Source organism: Apus apus, chromosome 14, assembly GCF_020740795.1.
Source record: "Apus apus isolate bApuApu2 chromosome 14, bApuApu2.pri.cur, whole genome shotgun sequence".
Classification (NCBI taxonomy): domain Eukaryota; kingdom Metazoa; phylum Chordata; class Aves; order Apodiformes; family Apodidae; genus Apus; species Apus apus.
In genome coordinates this window covers 5,836,161-5,858,306 of record NC_067295.1, presented here as the reverse complement: position 1 = coordinate 5,858,306, position 22,146 = coordinate 5,836,161, and the positions used below count along the sequence as shown (strand labels likewise).

General features: G+C 38.8%; 1 protein-coding gene across 5 annotated transcripts in view; it reads right to left on the bottom strand.

Moving 5' to 3' along the window:
- The window catches only part of C14H7orf50 (chromosome 14 C7orf50 homolog), a 122,749-nt gene extending 101,080 nt beyond the window's left edge, over positions 1-21,669 (bottom strand). The window contains exons 1-2 of one of the 5 annotated variants that reach the window (XM_051632649.1): positions 21,631-21,669; positions 20,107-20,252 (exon numbers count right to left, since the gene is read on the bottom strand). In XM_051632649.1, coding sequence (XP_051488609.1) covers positions 20,107-20,235 — 129 coding nt within the window. In that variant the 5' untranslated portion in view covers positions 20,236-20,252; positions 21,631-21,669. Of the gene's footprint in view, positions 1-20,106; positions 20,253-20,534; positions 20,877-21,211; positions 21,333-21,630 lie in introns of those variants that run through there. The other 4 variants (XM_051632643.1, XM_051632644.1, XM_051632645.1 and 1 more) reach the window with 4 other exon arrangements.
- Between the last annotated feature and the right edge of the window lie 477 nt (positions 21,670-22,146).

The window sequence follows — 22,146 nt, the reverse complement described above, 5'->3', positions numbered from 1 at the left end:
TTTGGATAGAACCTAAAGTCCTGTGGTGAATCATTTTTCAGTAGAGAACTTTTTGTGGTCTGATTTTGTAAAAATTGTCTAAGTATCCTCCAGGAATTTTACAAAATACACTTAAGGAAAAAGAAGTTTTGGACAGACTAACTTGAATGGTACAGGTGTTGCCCCTGCAAACAAAAAGGCTGAACTTTAAAAAATTATTTATAGTAAAAAAACTAGACTCTCAGAATTACTGGCAACTTAGAAAAGCCTAAACACACAAGACACGCTCTCTATACAAAGTTTTCTACAGGCACACAACACAATTCCAACTCAAACTAAGTCTGATTCTTTGCAAGAAAGGGAAAGTTACTGAGGCTAAAGTCTGCAGGTGCTCTGGAACAGGATCAGAGTCAGCATCCACTCCAAGAGAAAGTTGAGAGAGAATTTGGAGGAGGAGATCTATCTATTTGCAAAACTTCATGAACATTTCAACAGCAACTGTATTTCCTCTGGAGATTATTTCAGCAGAGATTCTTCTACAAATCTTACTTCTTCTGCATATGGTTATATGACACAGTAAGCACTCCAACCCTTTTTAAATTTATCTTCCTTCCCCACTAATCAGTACTTTGCTTTATTTCAGATTCATACAGCCTGAGCCTGATCTAAATTTGCCAGGACTCAACAGCTTCACACCCAAAGCACCTCCAACTCCAATGGTTCTGTGATGCTGTGACTTCCACACTTCTGACAGAATCCAACAGCTCTTACATCCTACAGGGCTTTTGCTGCTTATCATCCGGCTGGAGAGGCTGCTGCAGGGCGCTGCCTCAGGAGCTGTGATACACCAGAGCTCTTACAGTTGGTCTCTCCTATACTCACACCTCCCCCTTTCTTCCTCTTCAGCTGTCACCCTATTGCAACACTGTAAACAGGCACAGATGTTGGAGTCTGCTAAATCACAGAGTATCTTCTATCATATCTCACTTTAAGCCTCTTGGTGCACCTAAGTATGTCACAGACAATTACACTAGTATTCCTTAAAGACTCAATAGTGTTAGACACGTTTATTGAGATATGTACTGTGCTTTAGAAGCTGACTACCTCAGATCTAAACATAAAGTACTAGGAAAACTTTAAATGCTGGATTATTGAGGTCTGACTTTATATGAAAGCCACTGCACCAGTGGCTTTCACACACAATCCCAGAAACAATCAAGATAAACTACAACAGGCAGAACTGTAATACCTGGTCCTGTCACAACTGTGACTAAGTATGGATCATGAAGGCACCCCCTTAAAGTCCCATGGAATATCATCAACTGGTAGGGAAAGAGAAAGGGTAGTGTGTTCAGCAGCTGCTAAAATTAGTTTTAAGCATTTTATGGAACATGAAGGTGATTAACAGTGAGATTAAGATAGATTAATAAATAACAATGATCTGACTGCCTAAACAAAAACCTGAAGATGTTGTACTCTGTTTTGGGAGACAGGATTCAGAGAATTCATATGATCATCTCATAAAATATTTAGTGAAAGACAAAACTCACTAATTACAATATAACGACACAATATAAAAATACTAAATTTGGCCTCTTACACTTCATACTTCTACCAGCAGGAAAAAGAGGTAGTTTGTGAGTCTTTCAAAAGGGAATTTCCCAGTGATTCTGGAAGTATGACAAAGTAACATATTTCTTATCATGAATTCAAATAAGAAAATTGGCACTCAGAGTTCTACATTTTGATAGCAAATCAGCTGATATTCACAGCTAGAAAAACAAGGACAGGCAGACAAGCTGTTTATCAAATCCAGGCCCACATAATTACAAACAACTAACACCCAGAAGCTAACATCATGCATAAAGGAAAGTAAAAAATCCTTCTTGCCCTTCCAAGATCAGTGAAAGCTCTGAAGGACAGAACAAAGTGCTGCAAAACCATATGATCAACAAACCACAATACAGACTCTTTATAATCCTGTTCTTTAGGACAGCAAAAAATTAAGACCTTCCAAAGCTCGTATCACAAGATTTTTCTAACTTGACAGTTATTCCAGTCCTGTAAAACAATCATGTTTGTACGCTTTTCAAAGCAAAACACTTCAGGCTCACTGCCCTCATAACCCCACAGAAAGACACTCCAGAGAGCCAGTTCACACACAGTGTAAGTCTTCAGAAAATCTTTACCACCACTAATTTGCACAAACAAATAATAACTTAATCCAAAACTATGTGTGCAGAACAAGTCATGAAATAACATCTTAAAATTAATAACACTGCCAAGATACTCTGTTCTATGCACAACTTGTCACGAAAAATCAGCAAGTAATGTATTTGCACTAGAAGGCAAAGTGGCTTCTACTCCCAAAGCCACTTGTGTGAAGAACTTTTGCTTCACTTTTCTACAGATGAGTTCTTTTGTAATCTAAAAATATTTGACCACTGTAATAGATGTACTACATCCATTATCACGACATATTATTTGCTTGCTCCTTACTTCTGAAACTGTATCATTGTCTGCTTGAAATCCTAAATGCTGAGATCCAGTTCATCTTACTCCAGTAGCAATAGAATGTTGCCTTAGTGTACAGCACATCCACTAATGGCACTGAGCACTCAGCTATCAGATCAATACAATCATAAAAAGCTATTTACAGAAGTAAAATCTCTTTCATGAGAGAGAAAGGTTTAATATTATTTTTGTTCTAAGAATTCTAGCCACCAGCAGGCAGTGTTTCTGGAAATGTCAAGTAGTTTTTCCCCCTCTACAGATGAAATGCAAAACTCCACCTGCAATACTTGTGCTTTTATGCAAGACCAGGGCTCCACATTCACTGCAAAATACGTGTGTTTTATCCTTGTGATTTTTAGCTCAACAGTTCTAAGAATTGTGAGGATGATGATGTATGCCTGAGCATTTAAATACAAGCATGCAAAATGGGATCGACTTGAAGGTAGGAAAACTTAAATGTATATTGTCAGTTTAGTAAATGACCCTTTCTCAGCTGCCAGATTTCTCTCAACAGAACATTTCTCTTTAGATTGTCCAGAGGCTTTTAAAAAAATATCACATCTAACAGTAATTATTGCTATACATCTCTGTTAAACATGCTCAGTTACAGTTTGCAATCTCTTAACTACTGATCAGCTGAGCTGTAGGTTGGGGATGGACTATATGATTTGAAAAATTGCTAGAGGCAGAACAGAAGGTGAAATGAACATTAGGCAAAATAAAACTGACAGCTATGAAAGAAAATATGCTTGGCTAGCTCTAGTAAAAAAGAAACCAGCAGAAACAGGGTTAATTCTAGCCTTATAAGGCTGTTCAGCAGCACTTCAACTGCACACAAATTAGAGCAACCCTGGGAATCTATAAAGCTTGTTTTATTGCCAAGGACATGCAGCAAGATCTGTATTTTGCTGTTGTAAACTATCCATTATTTTGGACCTTTTAAAACAGAATTGACTTTTATATGATTTGTTTTACTGCTGAATCATCAACAAGTGGCATTCACTGCAGCTCTGCACACCTCAATACAAGTTTTTACTGACAGGGCAGCTGAAGTTGATGCATCCATGAAGCGTGTACCCGAGCAAGAACCAGCCTTCTGTTGTCTGGAGGAAAATCAGCTCTAAAGAAATGGAATTAAGGTAAAATAAAGTGTTTTCCAGTACCTGGTTACCTGTAATGCTTGTAATGGCTTGGCTTTTGGTGGCCTTTCTGATGTCATTAAAATCTGACCACAGACTGACCTTTTCAAATCAATTGCTTAGACTGTTAACTTATCTTTTATTGTATTTAAAGCAGTTTTACTGCCTTATTCAGCAATAAAAGGATGCTACATAAAAGACAACAGTTCATGTCTGACTTCCATAGCTGCTTGAAACAAACATCAAACCTTCTTCTGTGAAATGTCATTTCATTTGGGCATTTTAGCAGAGATTTACATTATGAAAATGATTCAAAACACAGCAACAGCTGCTGTGTCCTTACACCTATTTCACTAAGCAACAAAAGCTTTGGAACGGTATCTTTAAGTATCTGTTAACTACTTCTGATAACTTGAATATATTTAAGCAAACTGAGAGCTGTATTTCTGACTGAAAATATTCTGCCACTCTGACTCCATTAGTGGTCTGCTCCTTTTTCTCTCCCAGACTGTACAGCAGCAAGATTTAAGTCATTCAAATACGGAAATACGCATTAATTTTACTAGTACACAATTTCACTTTTTTTACATGTTTTAATGTAATTAAAATTGAGGATTTGGTACTAAGATGAAAATTAAAACCATTAAAAATATTTAAAATTAAACATGAAACACCCTGGCTTATAATTTTCTTGCTGCTTTATTTGTTGGGGTGTCCTTTGCTTGTTTGTGTTTATTTTTTTTGTTCTAAATAAACTTCCAGCAATGCTTCAAGTCCATAGCATTCAACATTTGTAAGTAAACAAAGCAGCTAAGTGATATTTTCCATTCCTATCCGGAAGTCAGTGTAACATAAATAATCACAAAGAAAAGCAGATTGAGTATAATAATGTTGGTGTGAATCAATCTGCTGCTTGTGTGGTTACCTCCATTTCTAAAATGTGCCTTTCCTTCCCCCTGAAAGTAGAAGAAACCAACTGCTTTTCATCTACGTTGCCTTCTCAGTCACAGACTCTGCTACTTAATAGCTTTACAAGCTCCTGATGAGATATTTCTTTTTAAATATATATCTATATAGTAAAAAAAAAAACAAATCCACAACAAACTCTGTCAGCAAGCTGAAATACTAATTTTCTATATTTCTACATTTTCTGTTATTGAATCCCTGAAGGGTACACAGCATTTTAACAGATCTGCCCTCACAACATATTATCATCTAGAACAAATTTAAGATTGTTTTAGCTGAACCTTTGTGTATGTATTAAAACATGTTTCCTACTTATCTACCTCCTCTTCATCTGTCTACGTTAAATTAGCAGAAGCATATGGTATAATGCTGAAGTATCAGATTAATTATGTTTCATTTGCAAACTGCAGGTCCAAGGATGCTCATCGATTACTAAAAGAAAGCAAATGAAGTTAAAATACTACTACCTTCCAACCTGCAAGAAGAAACACTGTTGATGAAAAGCTTTTAATAGAGATGCAAGTACTATAATGGTAAAAAGATTCCTACACAAGCTTAAGGCACATGGGAACTGCAAATTCTCTTATTTACAATGTATCTAGTGTCCTGTAAAAAAAAAATTGAGACATTTACTATTTGTACTGTTATGCTTCAAGTCTAATTAATTTGACTTCTAAAGAATTTTAATGTCCTCTACAAACGTGGACATCTTTTTCCATGCCAATCAAAATGCTTACTGTGAACTTAGTTTAAAACAACAAGAAACCTGATTTTTTTGGCATTGCCACCAAACTGTGAGGACTAATTTCTCTGCAGATATTTTAACGATGGAAACTTATTCTGCCTCAATATCACCTGTTATATGTAACAGCACAAGTTTTAATTTAAATGGATCACATTTGTGTAATGAAAGCCTATCTTCCAGATTAGCTGATAAATCAGAACACCAACAATATGTTATTGGGCTTTTCTTATCATGTCTTTACACAATATTTCTCTTTCCTATTGGCTTTGTTGGAAACATCCTGATCCTGGTAGTCAACATAAGCTTTCGTGAAAAAATGACCATTCCAGATCTTTACTTCATAAATCTTGCAGTAGCTGATCTCATTTTAGTTGCTGATTCTCTTATTGAGGTTTTTAATCTTGATGAAAAGTATTATGATATCACTATTATTTGTACCTTTATGTCTTTGTTCCTTCAGATCAACATGTATAGCAGCATTTTCTTTCTGACATGGATGAGTTTTGACAGATACATGGCACTTGCAAAAGTAATGAGGTCCAACATATTTCGCACTATGCAACACGCTAGATTAAGCTGTGGGCTCATATGGATGGCATCTATTTCTGCAGCACTAGTTCCATTTACAGCTGTGCATTTACAACACACCGGAGAGGTCTATTTTTGTTTTGCAGATGTAAAAGAAATCCAGTGGCTAGAAATCACCCTGGGGTTTATTATCCCCTTTGTGATCATTGGGCTTTGTTACTCGTTAATTGTTCGAGTTCTTATAAGAGCACATAAGCACAGGAGTCTCCGTCTGCGGCGCCAAAAGGCTCTTCGAATGATTTTTGTTGTTGTCTTGGTCTTCTTTATCTGCTGGCTACCTGAAAATGTCTTCATTAGTGTTCAACTTCTTCAAAAGAAGAGCGAGCCAGTCTCTTCAAGCAGCCCATCCTTCAGACATGACTATCCTTTAACAGGACACATCGTGAATCTGGCAGCTTTCTCAAATAGCTGCTTGAACCCCTTAATTTACAGTTTTCTAGGGGAAACCTTCAGAGACAAACTGCGACTGTACATTGAGCAGAAAACAAAAATGTCAACGTTACATCGCTTCTGTCAGGCTGCCTTAACATCTGTCATTCCTGACAGCAACGAGCAATCAGAGGTCTGATTTAGTAGTGGTTGTATGAAACACATGACTGTGAAGTTGTGCAAGAAGTGAACAAAACGCTTGCTACTAAGAGAATAAAGTGTCTTTGTGTGTGTATATGTATTGTATCGCTCTACTGAGCACTGCAGGTTTATATTCAAAATGTTTTTATGACAAGACTTTAATGTAGAAGAATACGTTCTAGTCAGATTTATATTTAATTAAGAACAGGATTATTAAAAGCCGAGCACTGAAGGAGCTTTATTTTGTATTATACTTATACGAATGACAATATAGAAGGAAATGTTATCAAGTTCGGAAGACTCTGCATGTAACCTGATTATCAGAGATGCTACTTTGCTGGTGTATATGAGGTACTTCCACTGAAATAATGAAGCTGCCATAAGAGGGGGGAAAAAATCATTACAACATATTGATGTGGAGATGCAGAAGCATTGATTTTTTCATCCAAATATGTTAAGATAAATGACTTTGTTTAGAAGAACTACATCCTACTATCGTCACTGTATTCTAGCATGTCTTCCATGAGTAGCTTTTTTAAATCTTGATATAATCTAGCCCAGTGGTGTTTTCGTCTCATAGATGTAATCTAGTGTTTACACCAGTACTTCATCAAAACTGAAATAATCTCTAACTATATTGCTCATCTCAAACAACCTCACAGAAGCAAAACATAATGCTGTGTTCTGTCAAGGATTGTCCAAGACAGTCTTTCCCAGGACACACATAACTGGGCCTTTTGTCAAAGATGCCAGTGTCTGCATGTGTGCATCCACATCTGCCTTCACGTTTAAATGCCAGTTGCATGACACCTCTTTACACTTAGCAGGCCTATTTTGACAGCCAGGACAAAACGCTGTGGCCTTAAAAAAAAAAAAAAAAAAGCCATTTTCTGCAAAGGAGTTAAGAATTGCTTATGCAAATGACAGAAGCCTCAGTTTTTAGGAAGGAAAAACTTAAGGGAAGGGCGATTTGCTATAATTGGATTTGCACTTTGTGCACCATCCATCCCACCTCCAGAAATCACAGGCCTTTCAAGATTTCTTTGTTCAGTGGAACATTAATTATACTAAGAAAACAAACTTTGACACCACATACTTGAAAACAATAGTTTTTAATTTATGCTAGAATGTAATTGGGTTTTTTAACTAAGTGATGTTTTAGCACACGTTACTGCTGAACTTGTTCAGAGGAAACTATAAAACTCCTAGAGATTAGTGTGCAAGATCATTAAAACATCTCTTGCTGCATCTCAGAAGCGAACAAACTCATTTCACCTCTGTGCTCATTGACTTCAGCACCAGAACTCTGCAGACTAAGCTACTTTGTCCTATTTTCAAATGTCATATACGAATTAATCAGTACATGAATGGATTTTAAAGGATTTTTTAACATAGACACTTAAAACAATGACTAAAATTACTAAGCAATAAAGAAAACAGTGAACACGATTCTGCTCATATTTCTCACGAAATACTTGAGTTTCCTAGTGGAAGCTTTGGCCACAAAAGACCTGACCTATAAACAGAAAGGCCACAAGATGATGGCTGAATTTGAAATAGATAGCTTGATATTCCTGCAACAGAAACAGGAACTGCAGGGTGGAGTTTATGGCAACTGCTGATTATTTGCAGGGAGCTGCTAACCACAGTCTGAGGCAAAATGTCATTTAGTTACATCTTCCCTGAAGAACACCAAATATATCTTCTCTCAAGAAACAGGCAAGTGCTGCCTTGCCTCCTGTGCATAAAAGAGTTGCTAAACAATAGTTAGCACGAAATCTCCCACCCTTGTGCTACATCACACATAGCCCTTTTTCCTCATGATTTTCACTTTTGGAATTAGCCCTGTGACCCGTGTCCTGTTGCCTGCCAATACACATGAATCGTACCTTGAAAGGTGGCTATTTCAGAGCACACAGAACTGAAGGAACAGGTAATTCTCTTGGCAGTGCCATTCCATGAAGGAAGACACCTCTGAGTTTCAGATCTACTAGGTTTGTGTCATCTTGACACTTTACATGAATAAATATCTTTTTGGGTTACAGGAGTACACTTTCCCTATTGTAGTGGCTGCTTGTTTGGCTTTATAGAAACATAAGAATCTGGTTTTTGATCAAGGCTATGGTAGAAGCCCTTCCACCCCCACTGGATATAAGAAATCTAGAAAGTGCCTTTGCTCAGAAGCTTAGAGTAATAAACAGACAATAGCAGCCACTGTCTGCTCATACACACTACAAAATAGTTTGTTTCTATATTATTGCATTCAGTCAATTGTACATTTTAAACAAATTATATGTCTAAACTACCTGATGACTTTCCTACTGTTGACAATTTGGCACAGGTTTCTCAATGGTGCCTGAAATTACTAAATTTAAACATGAACCTTACTTTAAATAAATGAAAAGTCCTCTCCCAGGTGAAAAAATAGCTCACTTCAGCCCAAAACTTTTTTTTTTTAAATGTGTGCCAAGTATTATTTACAGAAAAGCCATGCAACTTTCATGTATTTATATATACCACATGCTTTGTGCAGCCCATCCTTTTGCAGTAACTTGTTGCCATGTCTTATCCATGAACAAAAATTCCTGTGCTGTATGTAGTTTTCTTTCAAATTAAGGAGCATTATCATCAGTAAACAAAACATTTTCTAAAGTATAGGATAAATGGTAAATCAAAGTAAGAATTTTGATATAACTACTGAACTTTTCTTTCTAGTCTCTCACAAATTGTTTCATGTAAGGAAATGATTCTGTATGCCTTTCTAAAATGCTGGACTGATGACAATAACAAGATTTAAAAACCTGTTTATCACAGATGCTTACAGTCTTTGCTATAATATTCTGTATCAAATCCCCAGACAAGTCTAGTATTAGGCAAAGCACACAGAAAAAAATAAAGGGGGGGAGGGGAGAGGGAGAAGAAAAAAAGAAAATACAATAAAAAAATAATCAAAGAATCCCTGAAGTGGTTCACTGCTTTTGAAAGAATACCTTAACACAAAAATGTCTTGAATGCACAGAGTATTATTAAGTGTCTACAAAAGTAATTAACCCAAAGAGCACAAACTAACACCAGTCTGAACTGGATGTGACTGAAAGCAACAATCTTCCCTCAGCTGTGTAGAAAGAGATGAGAAAGATTGTTGTCTGAGCCCATTTAAACATGTTAAGGAGATGCTGTAACTTTGCATCCTTTTAACAGTTTTGGGAGATACACTGAATACCCACTGGGCAGGCAGCCCACATTTAGAAAAAACCAAGATCAGTTAGTCTCAAGATGAAGCTTAATGATTTATGAAAAGCATTCCATGATGTGAGGACATGTGACAGGGAATTTGAATGAATGAGTCAGGCGATCCCAGAATCTGTGGAAAACTGACTTCATGCAGGCAAGATGCAAGAAAAGTCACCAGCCCCTGTTCCCCACAGAAGAGCAGAAGACTAGCATGAAGAATAGTCAACCCACCTATCCTAAAAGACAGCATACACTGTAAAATATTTTTTGTAAAGCAAAATTCAGAAGTCGTAAAAAAATTACTTTCTTCAATATTGTTTCTGTCAAGGCAAAAAGATACAAGTTCATCTTATATTTCCCCAATGTAATCTGACATTTATATTATTAATTTCAAACGAGCTACCTGGCATATAAAATCCTCTCTCCTAAACTTGCAAATAGGCAAGCTTTTAAAAAAGAAATTGAGCACAAAGTTTTAACATGAAAATGCTTTTAGAATTTCAGGCTAAGTATCTGTGTTTTAAACAAAATTCACTGGCTGTACAGTGTAGGCTCTAATCTTTTTCCAGCCATCAAGTTATGTTAAAAGCTAACTGAATTTCTTCCCATGTAAGGATTTTGCTGCATTCTCTCAGCTGTTTATTAAGATTGGGAGAAGGAAAAGAATGTCTGGACAATTTTGAATGGTTAGGATTGTCACATCAGAAATGTGTTAAAACGTGGTTTACAGTAAGTAAAAGCATGTCAAGTTCAACACTGATTAACATTTAATTCCTTTTGAACTTGTTTCTGCATAAGTAGGAAAAACAAGCGAGTGTCTGAAGAAGGCAGGTTTGAATTTTAATAGCTACTCATGAAGGTGAAGCAATGAATTAATTTTCTTCTGATTGAAATGAACAAAGATAAGGGTTTGATTTTAACTTACGGGACAATATCCTTCCCTTTCACTCCAGAAGTCCTACCTTAACCATTCAGACCATCAGGCAAATATTTAAAACTTTCATCATAGAAGAGGATAGGGCCAAATTAATCTTTAATTCAATTGGCTGAATTATATCTTTACAACATAAGTTTACACCTAGGTTACCAATTCCATCTAGAGCAGCCATCAGCACAGTTAGATGTAGCCATTCCTCCTTCAGAGACAGCTTAGGTTAAGAAATTGTTACTGGTTTTACATTCTAATTAATAAATGTCACCAAAAAACATTTCCACCTTGGAACTGCCTTTTTAAAATTTTTTTAAATGTTCAATCTGCAGCAAGAGATGACAGGAAACAAGTAATTTTTAAAACATGCACAAGGTCCATCTTTTCTGTCAGCTCTTCAGCTCTGTCAGGGTGGTGTGTTGTGGCACAAGCCCTGAGCCAGGTTTCAAAGAGACACTCTGGACTTGAAAATCTGGGCCCCCTCTCTTCAGATTTATAATTTAGGTGTTTTTCCTTTAACAGGATTGTCCAAATTATTTATTCTACATTGACATATGACAAACCAAATTTTTAGCCCTTGGCTTTTGGCTTCCTTTTAGACTTCCATTCCATCACATGTCAGCAAGACAGGCAGGAGCTAAGACAAAGCAGCTGCACACTGAGCCAGCCACCCAAGAGGACAACAAAAAAGCAATGCCCCCTCAGGACTTCAGGCAGTGCAGGAGCAGCTCATTACTTTCAACTCAATCTTTTACGTGCTTCTTCAGTTATTTGACATACACTCAGTGAATTCCACTAAAAAAATTTCAAGATTATTGTCCGAGTCTCACAAAGGAACCTGTGTGTTTAGAAAGGCTTTTGAAGTTGTCCAACCCTGGTGATAAAAACATATTTCTAACCTATTTTCTCAAATGGTTCAGTCTTCTATGGGTAAATACAGAAGTTTTTAATTTCTAAATTAACTGAACTAAATTTACTGAACTGTTCATTACTAAAAAGTAAACCCTACGTTTTTAAATATACCTACTCTAAATAATATTAAAATTTAATTAAAATTAAAAAGATACAGGATCAGAAAAGCCAGCCACTCGTACCCTAAGCCCTAAGGAGACCATGACTTAATCTAGACAGATCTTTGTAAAGACAACAGCATGTTTTTAACAAAGCATGGTAAACTTTCACTAGGAAACAAAAAGAAAAACCCCACAAATTCATTTAAAATGCCTTTAGGAAATGACAAAGCTACAGACTTTGACATAAGAACAGCCATGAAATATGGGACTTTCTTAATAAAATAGGAAAAATTTGTCTATTCTAACAGTAACTAGAAAAATAAGAACCATCCAATGAGGCAGAAGAAGGTTCCAAACTCTACTGAGTCCACAGAAAGGCCATGACCTGTTTCAGTGAGCTTTGTACTACAGTTCAGTGTAACAGTTCTGTAACCACCTAGTTATTTTACAAGTGAGTAAACACAGGTAACTCCCATTTATGATTCAGTACTTAATGTAAAGGTATGACAGAATGACAGTTACTAAAAGCATGTCTTTTCCCCACATATTTAAGGTTTGCTATTCTCTTTTATACAAGCTCTCTGATCTTTTTTAAGCAATGCAGCTCCAAGTCTTTGGTACATTCTCTGAGCAGTTTTGACATGTTTCAAAGTGTAAGATGGCAGGAGCAGAGCTTGTCTTCCCTTGTGTATAAATGCTGCTTGCAAAAGCCTGGTTTACAGATGCAAATTATTAAGATAATGCTGAGAAATTTAATAAAACGTTGGTTGATGATCTTCTGTTTGATGTCCTACAGAACTCTTGTGGGATTCAATTAGAAATAGGTAAATGCATTCAAAGATGGAGTCTGGCTGCTTAAGCAAGAGGTTCCCCTGTCAAATACCTTCATGCTTGTATCCTTGTTGTATCAAGCAGCTTCTAACAGTCAAAAGATTAATTTTCTGCTCTAATTACCTGTTGGATGTAACAGACGAGCACTTTACAAGTATTTGTTAATCTGTGTGGCTTTGATCTAATACCCAAGAGCCATGTTATCTGTGCTGTAATTTATTAATTAACATACATAAATATACACTAATCTTTCATGTGGTTCACAATATCTCATCTAAGCACAGCAGGTATTTTAGAGGAGGAAACTTCTGGTGAAATAATTCTAGTTTCTTACTCATACTGTGGAAGCAATCATCTTCCCCCTTTCCTCTGCTTCAAAACATTGTGGGTTTTTTGTTTTAGGGGTTTTGTTTTGATTGTGGTTTTGTTTGGGGGGTTTTGTTGGTTTTGTTGCTTGTTTTTCAATATTTAAATCTAATCCATCAACACACAATGAATTGTACTTCATAAAAATCTTTATACCAGACTCCCTTGTTGTTTAAAAAAAGCAGCAGCATTCTGTCAAGGAGAAAGAAAACTGCTGCTTTTAAGAATAAACACATTATAATACCCAAACCTGTGCCATTTTAGTTTTTTTGAACAAATTAACATTAACAAAACAGTATCAATAGCAATAAACAGGAAGTAATAACCCCGCAAGACCCAGGCTTGCATTAGTATGTTACACTGTACACATTTTCAAGCTTCAAGCCATGAAAAGAACTATTGCCTTTGAATGCCCATTTCTCTGTTCTCTATCCTATATCAGAATGTAGGAAACATTTATCCTTTCAAGTCTACAACAATTTCTTGCCAAGTGGAATGTGTTTTGTGAATTTAAACGTGTACTCCGACTTTTTTTTTTTCACTGAAGTTGTACATACTCTCAGGTTTTGTGCCAATTTTTTTGTCTATTCAGAAATTTGGGCCCTTTCCAGCAATTTCCATTTCTGATGCTTCTCTCTATGATGAGTGAGAAGTCATTAATGTAGAACCAGAAAAAAAATCATACTTGACAAAGGACAGAGACCAGCATTCTCACTGGACTGGAGCTGGCTGACATGTAGTCAAGCAAACCTAACCTCTGCTCTTTACAAGATTGTTACTCAACAAATTCAACCCACAAGTGGAAATCCTGTGCTGAATTTCAATTTTGTGAAGATATTTGCAGCTAAGTCATGAAAGCAAGGATTTATACCGGAAACCTAACAAGAACTGTCAAGGAAGGTCTCACCCTTGAGTTAAGAATGGGAACCGAGAGGAAACATCAAGTACGTGCTACTCCAAGAAGAGATAGAAGAATTTCCCCTCTTAATACCAAGAAAGGAACAGTTGTATTTTACCACCAAACTCACCACCAATTTAATACTATGCCTACATTAACAAAAGTATGGAATTAGCTTTGTATGTCTACAGACTAAGGCAAATACCCAGAATTAGCATGAAACTCTCACTGGTTAATACGTAGTGAAGAATACACAATTCCTTTAAACAAAAGTAAGAAATGCACCACATCTTGTTTATACCAAACACAGTTGGGGATATGAGCCTTTCGCCTGGGAAAACCATCTTCAAAGTAGCAACTGTTTTCCCAGCTGTGAATACTCTTTCCTGGGAAATCTATTCCTACCATTACAAAAATAATTTTCAAAGGAATGTAAAATTATTCAGCCTAATCTATGCATATCCGTATTTCAGACACTATTTTGTACCTTCTTAGAGATGTCTTTTTACAAAAGGCCTACAATTCTCTATAAATACTAAATGGTGTGACAATCAAATTTACCTCTTTCAAAAAAACCCAAATAAATGTATAGAAAATTCAATATTTAAAGCAACAGTATCAATATTCTGATGCAAAAGTGTTAGTAAGAAGCAAATCTTTCAGTTGCACAAGCAGCTGCCCTTACATTTTGGGCATTTTTAATTCTTTTATTTTTCCTAACGTGAGAAGTGCTGCATAGATGATAAAAAAAGCTGACAAACCAAGGAGTACTTCACAGGCCAAGTCATAAATGCCAAATGGGCTTATAACTTGTAAGTTTTTCTCACCTATCAGGATGCCATCCCACAGAGAGGCAATCAGAAGCCAATGGGCCAGCAAGCTTCTCTTTTTATGCAAGTATGAAAGAAAATACAAATAATGCAAGAATAAACATTCACCTGAAAGGCAGCCCAAAGAAAAGTGAAACAGGCCAAACATTTCAATTGCAAACTGACCAAAAGCAGCAGACCAACAAGGGTGCACTAATATCCACACTGACATTTAACTTGGGCATTTTGAGAAATAGGTGTCACCCCCCCTTGGTCACCAGAAAACTGCCAACTGCTGATGTACCCACACATCAAGATGTAGGGAGAGATGAAGGAGTGGGGACAGGGTGAAAGCTTATGTCATCTTCATAACATGGGCAGAAGTCTATTTGCATGTTACAGATACTTTTTAAATTACCAAAAAAACCCAACAACCCAACCAGTACAAGATTTATATTTTAGGAGGCTGCACTAAAAGTGAATGGTTTGGAATTTCCTTTTTATTTTTTTCTTTCTTCAATATTTTACACTGGTTTTCTTCGTGTTTCTTAAACAAAAATTAACACTAATGCATACAACAGAGGATTAAGGCAATAAAGCAAAACTAAACAAACACAGGAAGAGTTGGTAAAGGAATTGTAATGCTAGCACTTTCCAAAATATATATTTTTAATGTATATTAGATACAGCTATAACAGGTAGCCTGGCAGTCATAAGAAAGTCCTGCAACATCACACTAAGGTGGAACTTCATGGCTTTTTTGAGGATGGGAAAATACAAAACAAATTACATTGATGGTTACAAGATAAACATCCCATTACTTTAAATAAATTAATGGAACAATAAAGGATTATTGAGCTTGTTTACACATCATCCACAACTCACCATTTCCACAACAGGCTTTGGTATGAATTAGTGGGCTGTCACATTAAAAAAATACACTTTCTGATGACAGCTTTACAGTATCTGCTTGATAGGTTTTGTACAATAAATATCTGGTTTGCATTCACTAAACAACTCAAATTGCTGCTCCTATTACCTGATCACAATAGCATTAGAGATCATATGAAAGGAGCATTCCCAGCTACTCTACCAAGCTTATGCCAAAATGTTTCTCTCCACACCTTAAACATAATTTTATGGTGTTCTCACTACTACAAGCAAACAATTATTTTAAAGAATCCTTTTCTTTTTTGTGTGTGGTTTGCTGTGTTGAAGCAAACCTTAACAACTCCATATTGGCCTTTATGATAAGCTCCAAAAAGATGAACAGAAAAACCCTTTTCCCTACTAATTTTGCCATTTTCCATTTAGTAAACAGATCTTACTGTTTGGGCACCTGCACACTAAGCCCTCTGATTGAAGAAACACCAAGAGCTACTTGTTTATTTGCCATTGTTTGTACTATCTGTATGGAATCTCAAAAATTAAATTCCTTTCCCACTGATTTTGCCTTTTTCTAGGGAAAATGTTGGTTCCTCCTCCTTCAACCATTTGCAATGCTGAAGATAACAAGGAACATACAAGAAAACACCCACTGACTGTACGAGCATTAATTACCTAAAATACCCTTCAGCCATGAACAACAGGATTTGATTTATAATATTGATTGCCTCTTAGTCACTGTAACCTTCCTTCAAGTTACAATGTTTGCTAGACTAAATTGGGAAGGAACATGAAATTAATATTGGTTTCTATGGATTATGAATTTCGAGTCATCATCTAATAGATGGTTCAACACTGGAAGAATTTCTTACTGTTCTGCAGAAAACCTGCAGCTCTGAAAGCAGCACTGGAGAAACAAGATCTACCCTAAATGACGAGGTTAAAAGCTCCATTTATACTTTAAGGTCATTCTGGGTGGAACTCAAACAGCCTTCATAAACAAGGCAACCACAACGTGTTGTGCCCTACCTACAAGTGCTGGAAGTGTCAGCACTGCTGCTTCAATCAGCTTCCTGACAACTAAAGCAGCTGAAATTGTGAAGGGTGAAGAAATCTGCAAACAGAAGCAAGACACGGGCGACTGCAAACAAGCGCTTCCAATGTTTGGTATTTCAAGATGACACAGTAACAACACTGTAATTCATTTGTATTTTTTTTTCAGAGAATTGAAACAAAATTACTTTTTTCCCGGACAAGGGCCATTAGAACATTTCTATTTACAAAACCAGCCTTTAACTTCAGACCACCAGCCTAGATGCCACATTTTAACTCTGTTTATTTATGTTCATGTTATGTGACAACTTAAAGGAATAACCTTCAACTACAGGAAGGTTTAACACACAAGCGTGTTAGTAAACCTCAAAAAATCACTAAAAAACAAGTTAAACCAACGTCCAGGCATTAAAAAAAATTAAATAATCAATGTTAAAAATGTCAGCTTTATTGCCAAGTAGTAAAATAAAACAGTAACATGAAAATCTATTGGGAAATACACGAGGCTGAATTAAGTTTAAACACTTGCATTGCTCAGCTCCACTACAGATGTGTCACTTAGAGCTGTGTGGTTCTAAGATCATTCATGAAAACACTTATATTGGTCTTGAATTGCTTATTGCTATTTCATGTAAACAGAAGAAATTGAGTAGATTAAAATCAATAAAACACCCATATTCCTCTGAAAGGTCAAGTTATTCCAAGGAAAAATGCTTTAGTCTTAGGTTGGCAAGATTTTTTGAAACAAATGTCACGAAGGAATGATCAACATGTACTAAACCCACTCATTTAAGACACATTTCAACCTGCCTGCAGCTCTACAGCAAAATCAATTAGAGATTTACATTTTCCACTTTGGAGACTAAAATTGCTGTACTAGAATGGAATAAAAAAAAAAAAAAAGTCACAGGAGAGTAAAGTGATTTAATAAACCAGTCAAAACTTTCTCCCACCACAAGCAATGTGTTCTAGAGCTGTGTTTTGGCTTCTTCCCATCACATAGGAGACTCCTTAGGAGAAACTGGAGTCTACCTATCCTTAGTTTAAAAATGCAAAAATTAAAAAATTCTTTGATTCAGTTACTGCTGTAAAAGTCAATCACAGCTCATCAGAATCCAGCTGTCACACTTCAGGTAATTCTGCAGGTCAATCAAGGCCTCTAGTTAATTTTAAAGTCACAGAAATAAAATTAAAGTAAGGCTGCAAAATAAACACTCTCAAGAGTTGCCTTAATTTTTGATCGAAATGTCTTGTTTGGAATCATCCAGCTGAACTGAGTACATCACTGCAGCCTCGGAGTTTTCTTCTCATCCTCCTGTACACACCTTGTTTTCTACTACATCTTCCGTGCTGACAAGGTTTGATGAGCACAAGCATTTCGAAGCACAGCTGCTACTGTGACTTGGTGTTTCACACAAAGCTGGGAGCACACATGCTGAGTAACAACCCCGAGCTGCCAAACAGCTTCACTTTCACTCAGCATTTCTGAAGTACAATTGCTTAAGATCTGCTTAGCATTTTTCATCCTCAGCAGCCATTTCAATCAAAAACATCATCTAGCAACTTACACTTTCTAACTATCAGCAGTTATAGTTTATAAAACTGATGCCAAAGGTGGCTTGTCATAGACCTTAGAGAGTATCTCCCAAAACTAACACTACATAGATGGTTAAGCCACCCACTGACACCAGCTTTTATAACCTTAAGAACCGTTGTGCCTAGTGGTGTTCCCCAAAAGTTTTATGGATTCCTCTTTCCATTTAATATTTGCTCTTTCTTTCACAGTCCCACAGTCTGCACAGGCAGCAAAAAGGAACTACAGGGCTCAAAGAGCTTATGACTTGACATTAGATGATCCAAAAAGGCCCTGCTTGTTAGGCGGGTTTGAAGCCCACTTGGGACTGTTTTTTTCCATTTTTACATGAAACTACACAGAATGTCACAGGCAACAAAAACTTAATTTTTACTTTTCAATTTCACAGTTTTATCCTGGAAAATTATTTTTGCTCAAATTGAATTAAAGCACCATGAATCTACAAGTCTGTAACACACACCAACAAAGGAAAGGAGAAACATTCCCTCTAATTAAGCTATAAATATCAGATTTTCTATTTTTACTTTGATATAGAGAAAGATGCACACTCTCCCTATTTAGGAATATTTCTCCTGAGTTCAAAACTGCAAGAATTTACATATCTCTGCATAATTACTGCCAATATGTTGGGTTTTCTTACATCATGTTTCACAAACTCTAAATGAAATAGCTAGAAATCCTTATGCATGCAAAAGCTCTCCAAAATGCTTTTGCCAATGACCTTAAAGTCCAATAACAAAATAAGAAGTACTGCTTTTTAGTTATATGATCTCCCTTTAGCTACAAATCTCATTAGAAATTCAGTAGCAAGCAGATTTCACATCTATTTTATGTTAAACCAGGAAACATACAAGAGTTTTTAAGACCATGGCTTAACATCACCTTGAGAGTTCCTGAGGAAATAAAATCTTTGCATTTCCTTCTCTATATCTCGACAGTTTCAAACCTCTCCATATTTCTTTAATCCATGTTCTACAGTAACCCCTCAGAACAGCAGAATTTAATTTCCCTGCTTATGTATCACATCCATCACAAAAAACTCACAACTCGAAACTTCCACTGAAACAACATCTTGATGTGGCTCATTTCTTGCTCATTCTCATAAAATTAATTCATGAAATGTTCAGTAATACAAAGAGGCTGCTGACACCTTCTGGCCACTTGACATTCTGTTCAAAAATCAAGAGGATTTCTAAGAAAACATCTCTCATGTTTTTCCAGCCACTCAGGATCACATGAAGACTTCAGCTATGCCTACTTTTGCCATATGACAGTTGCCTAAAGCCACTTGGTTTGCCTTTCCCCCACATTCTCTCACTCAGTCCCTGTCTTTCACAGAAGCACCCAAAACACACAGAGATCATGATGTACTCCAACGGCCACAATTATATCCAGATTTGGCTTAATTTATCTTCTCCTTTGAACTTTCACTCTAATTATATGAAATCCAAGGAATCACTGCAACTGAATCAAATTGTACATAGAATATGCTGAGTTAGAAGGGACTGATGAGGATCAACAAGTCCAACTCCTGTCCCCGTGAAGGGCACCACAAGAATCACACCATGTGCCTGAGAGCATCATCAAAATGCTTTCTGAACTCAGACAGGCTTGGTGTTGTGACCACTGCCCTGGGGAGCTTGTTCCAGTGCTCAACCCCCCTTCTCCTGATATCCAACCTAAACCTCCCCTGATTCAGCTTCCTGCCATTTCCCCAGGTCCTGTCATTGGTCACAGGAGTGAAGAGATCAGGACCTGCCCCATCTCTTCCCCTCCTGAGGAAGCCATAGACTGCAATGAGGTCATCCCTCAGCCTCCTCTTCTCCAAACTGAATAATCCAAGTGACCTCAGCTGCTCCTCATAAATCATCCAGACCCTTCAGCATCCTCCTGGCTCCCATTCCAATGCAGTATTGAATCTCTAAAACTCTCACATCACGTGTAATAATGTATCTTCATTTTATTGAATTAAAGTCAGAACTTGGAGGACCTACCTGCAGATTTTCTTTTTTTTTCTTTGGTTCAGTTTCTGATTCCAGCTCTCCCTTCTGGGCCACGTGGGGCTTCAGCTTTTTCCTTTTTTCTGCCTTCTTTTCTTTTTTTTCCACATTCATTTTCGGCATTCTCAATTAGAACTATTCTGTAATAGAAACCACCAAACTGCAATTAGAACCTTTTTTTTTAATATATATATATATTAAATAGAACTTTGAATATTAAATGTCAGGTTTGTATATGGCCAAAGTGAAACTATAATTACATTGGTACCAGAACTGTGTGTGACTACTTCACTATGAAACATATGGCTGCACAGAACTTGGATCCATCTTGCAGAATTTTCACCGTGTTCCCTTTAGGAATGATTACAGCTAAGTTTACTGTCCTCCCAGGCCCCGTTGTGGGAGATACTTCACTGACCCACCTGGCAGCAATTCCCCACAGCTGATGCTTGTGCTTTCTGCAGGTCGTAACACCCCACACTGATCAATTGCCTCCCTCAGACAACACCAATTATACCTCTTTCTTCTCAAAACTCATGAATGTGCCTGTTAGTCACCTCCGAACGGCCCCATCCGTGCACACGTGCATTCCCACAAGAAAAAGCCAGCCCAGCTGATCACTACACAGATAGTTCCAAACCCTCACTTCTGTTTAGACTGCACGGGGGTTTCTTTGTTTGCACAGAGATGAACGTGGCAAAACTATACTCGAAGAATCACATCTCACAAGCCTTATCTTGCGTTTTACACCGAGGGAAGGGCAACAGCGACCAGGGGCAGCAGGAAACCTGGCTCTGCAAGCAGCTCTAATTGCAACTGCACGTTATTTCTCAGAGAGAACCCCCGGGCTTCGCGGCTTTCGGCAGCTGCCCCGACACCGTCACTTTCACGACACAAACGCAACAGTTGAACTCAAGCACAAATATTTAGCTGGAAACATCCTAGCAAAGCACAAACAACCCACAGCCCCAGCTCGGCAGGCACCGGCTCAGCTGAACCCGAGGGACACGAACCCCCCGCGGCACCGCGCGGAGCGGCGGGAGCGGGGCCGGGCCCCGCAGGGACAGCCCTGCCAGGACGGGCCCAGGAAGGCACCAACCTGGGCGGGCAGCGCTGGGGAGGCCCCTCCTGGCCTCACCCCGGCCCCCCGGGGCTGCTTTTTCTCCTTTACTGGGGGCTGAGCCAACGCCTCGCGACCCAACCGCGTTCAACCGTGAGCGCGGGGCTCTCTCCGGAGCAGAACGGCCCCCCCCGGGAAGAGCTGCCTCCCCGCCCCGCCTGCAGGGGCCCCCGCCAGCTGCCGGGCAGCGCACCCCGAGCTCCCGCCCTCTGCGGGGCCAGGGCCGGCAGCGGGAGCTGCGCTGCGGGGGGAACCCACCCCCGCGCCCACCCTCCCGCAGCCCCAGCCGGGCCCGGCGAGGAAGGGAGATCCCAGGAGCTCCCGGAGACCCCGGGAGACCCCGGGGATCCCGCGGGATGGGGGCGCCAGGCGCGCGCCCGCCCCCTCCCCGCACGCACCTCTCGGCCCCGCCTCCTCCGCGCTTGAACTGAGCCCCACGCGGGCGCCGCGGCCCCGCCCCTTCGCTCTCACTGGCTAAAAGGAGAGAAGGCAGGCGTCTGATTGGCTGATGACATGCCAATCTTCTCGGGTGACCAATAGGAAGCCGAGCTGGGGTTTAAAGGGCCCACCTGGGAGACGCGTGCTGAGAGGTGCGGGTGGCGGCTTCCACGCGCGAGTGACGTCACCTTTCCGCGCCGAGACCCGCCGCGGCTTCAGGCCCCGCCTCCCGCGCTGCGGGACGGGACCGGGACCGGAACCCGCACCCACCCTGCCCGGGACCCGGACCCGCACCCGAGAACGTGGCCCTGGAGCGTTCGTAGCCGGCGGATCCTCCAGGCTCCGCGCCCGGGGCGTCGTTACCCGCTGCAGCGCTGGGGGCTGAGGGAGCGCGCGGGGGAGAGGCGGGAAAGCAGCTCCGGGGAGAAGGTTTCCAGGGGACAAACTGGTTTCCGTGTTTTCATTTTCCACAGATA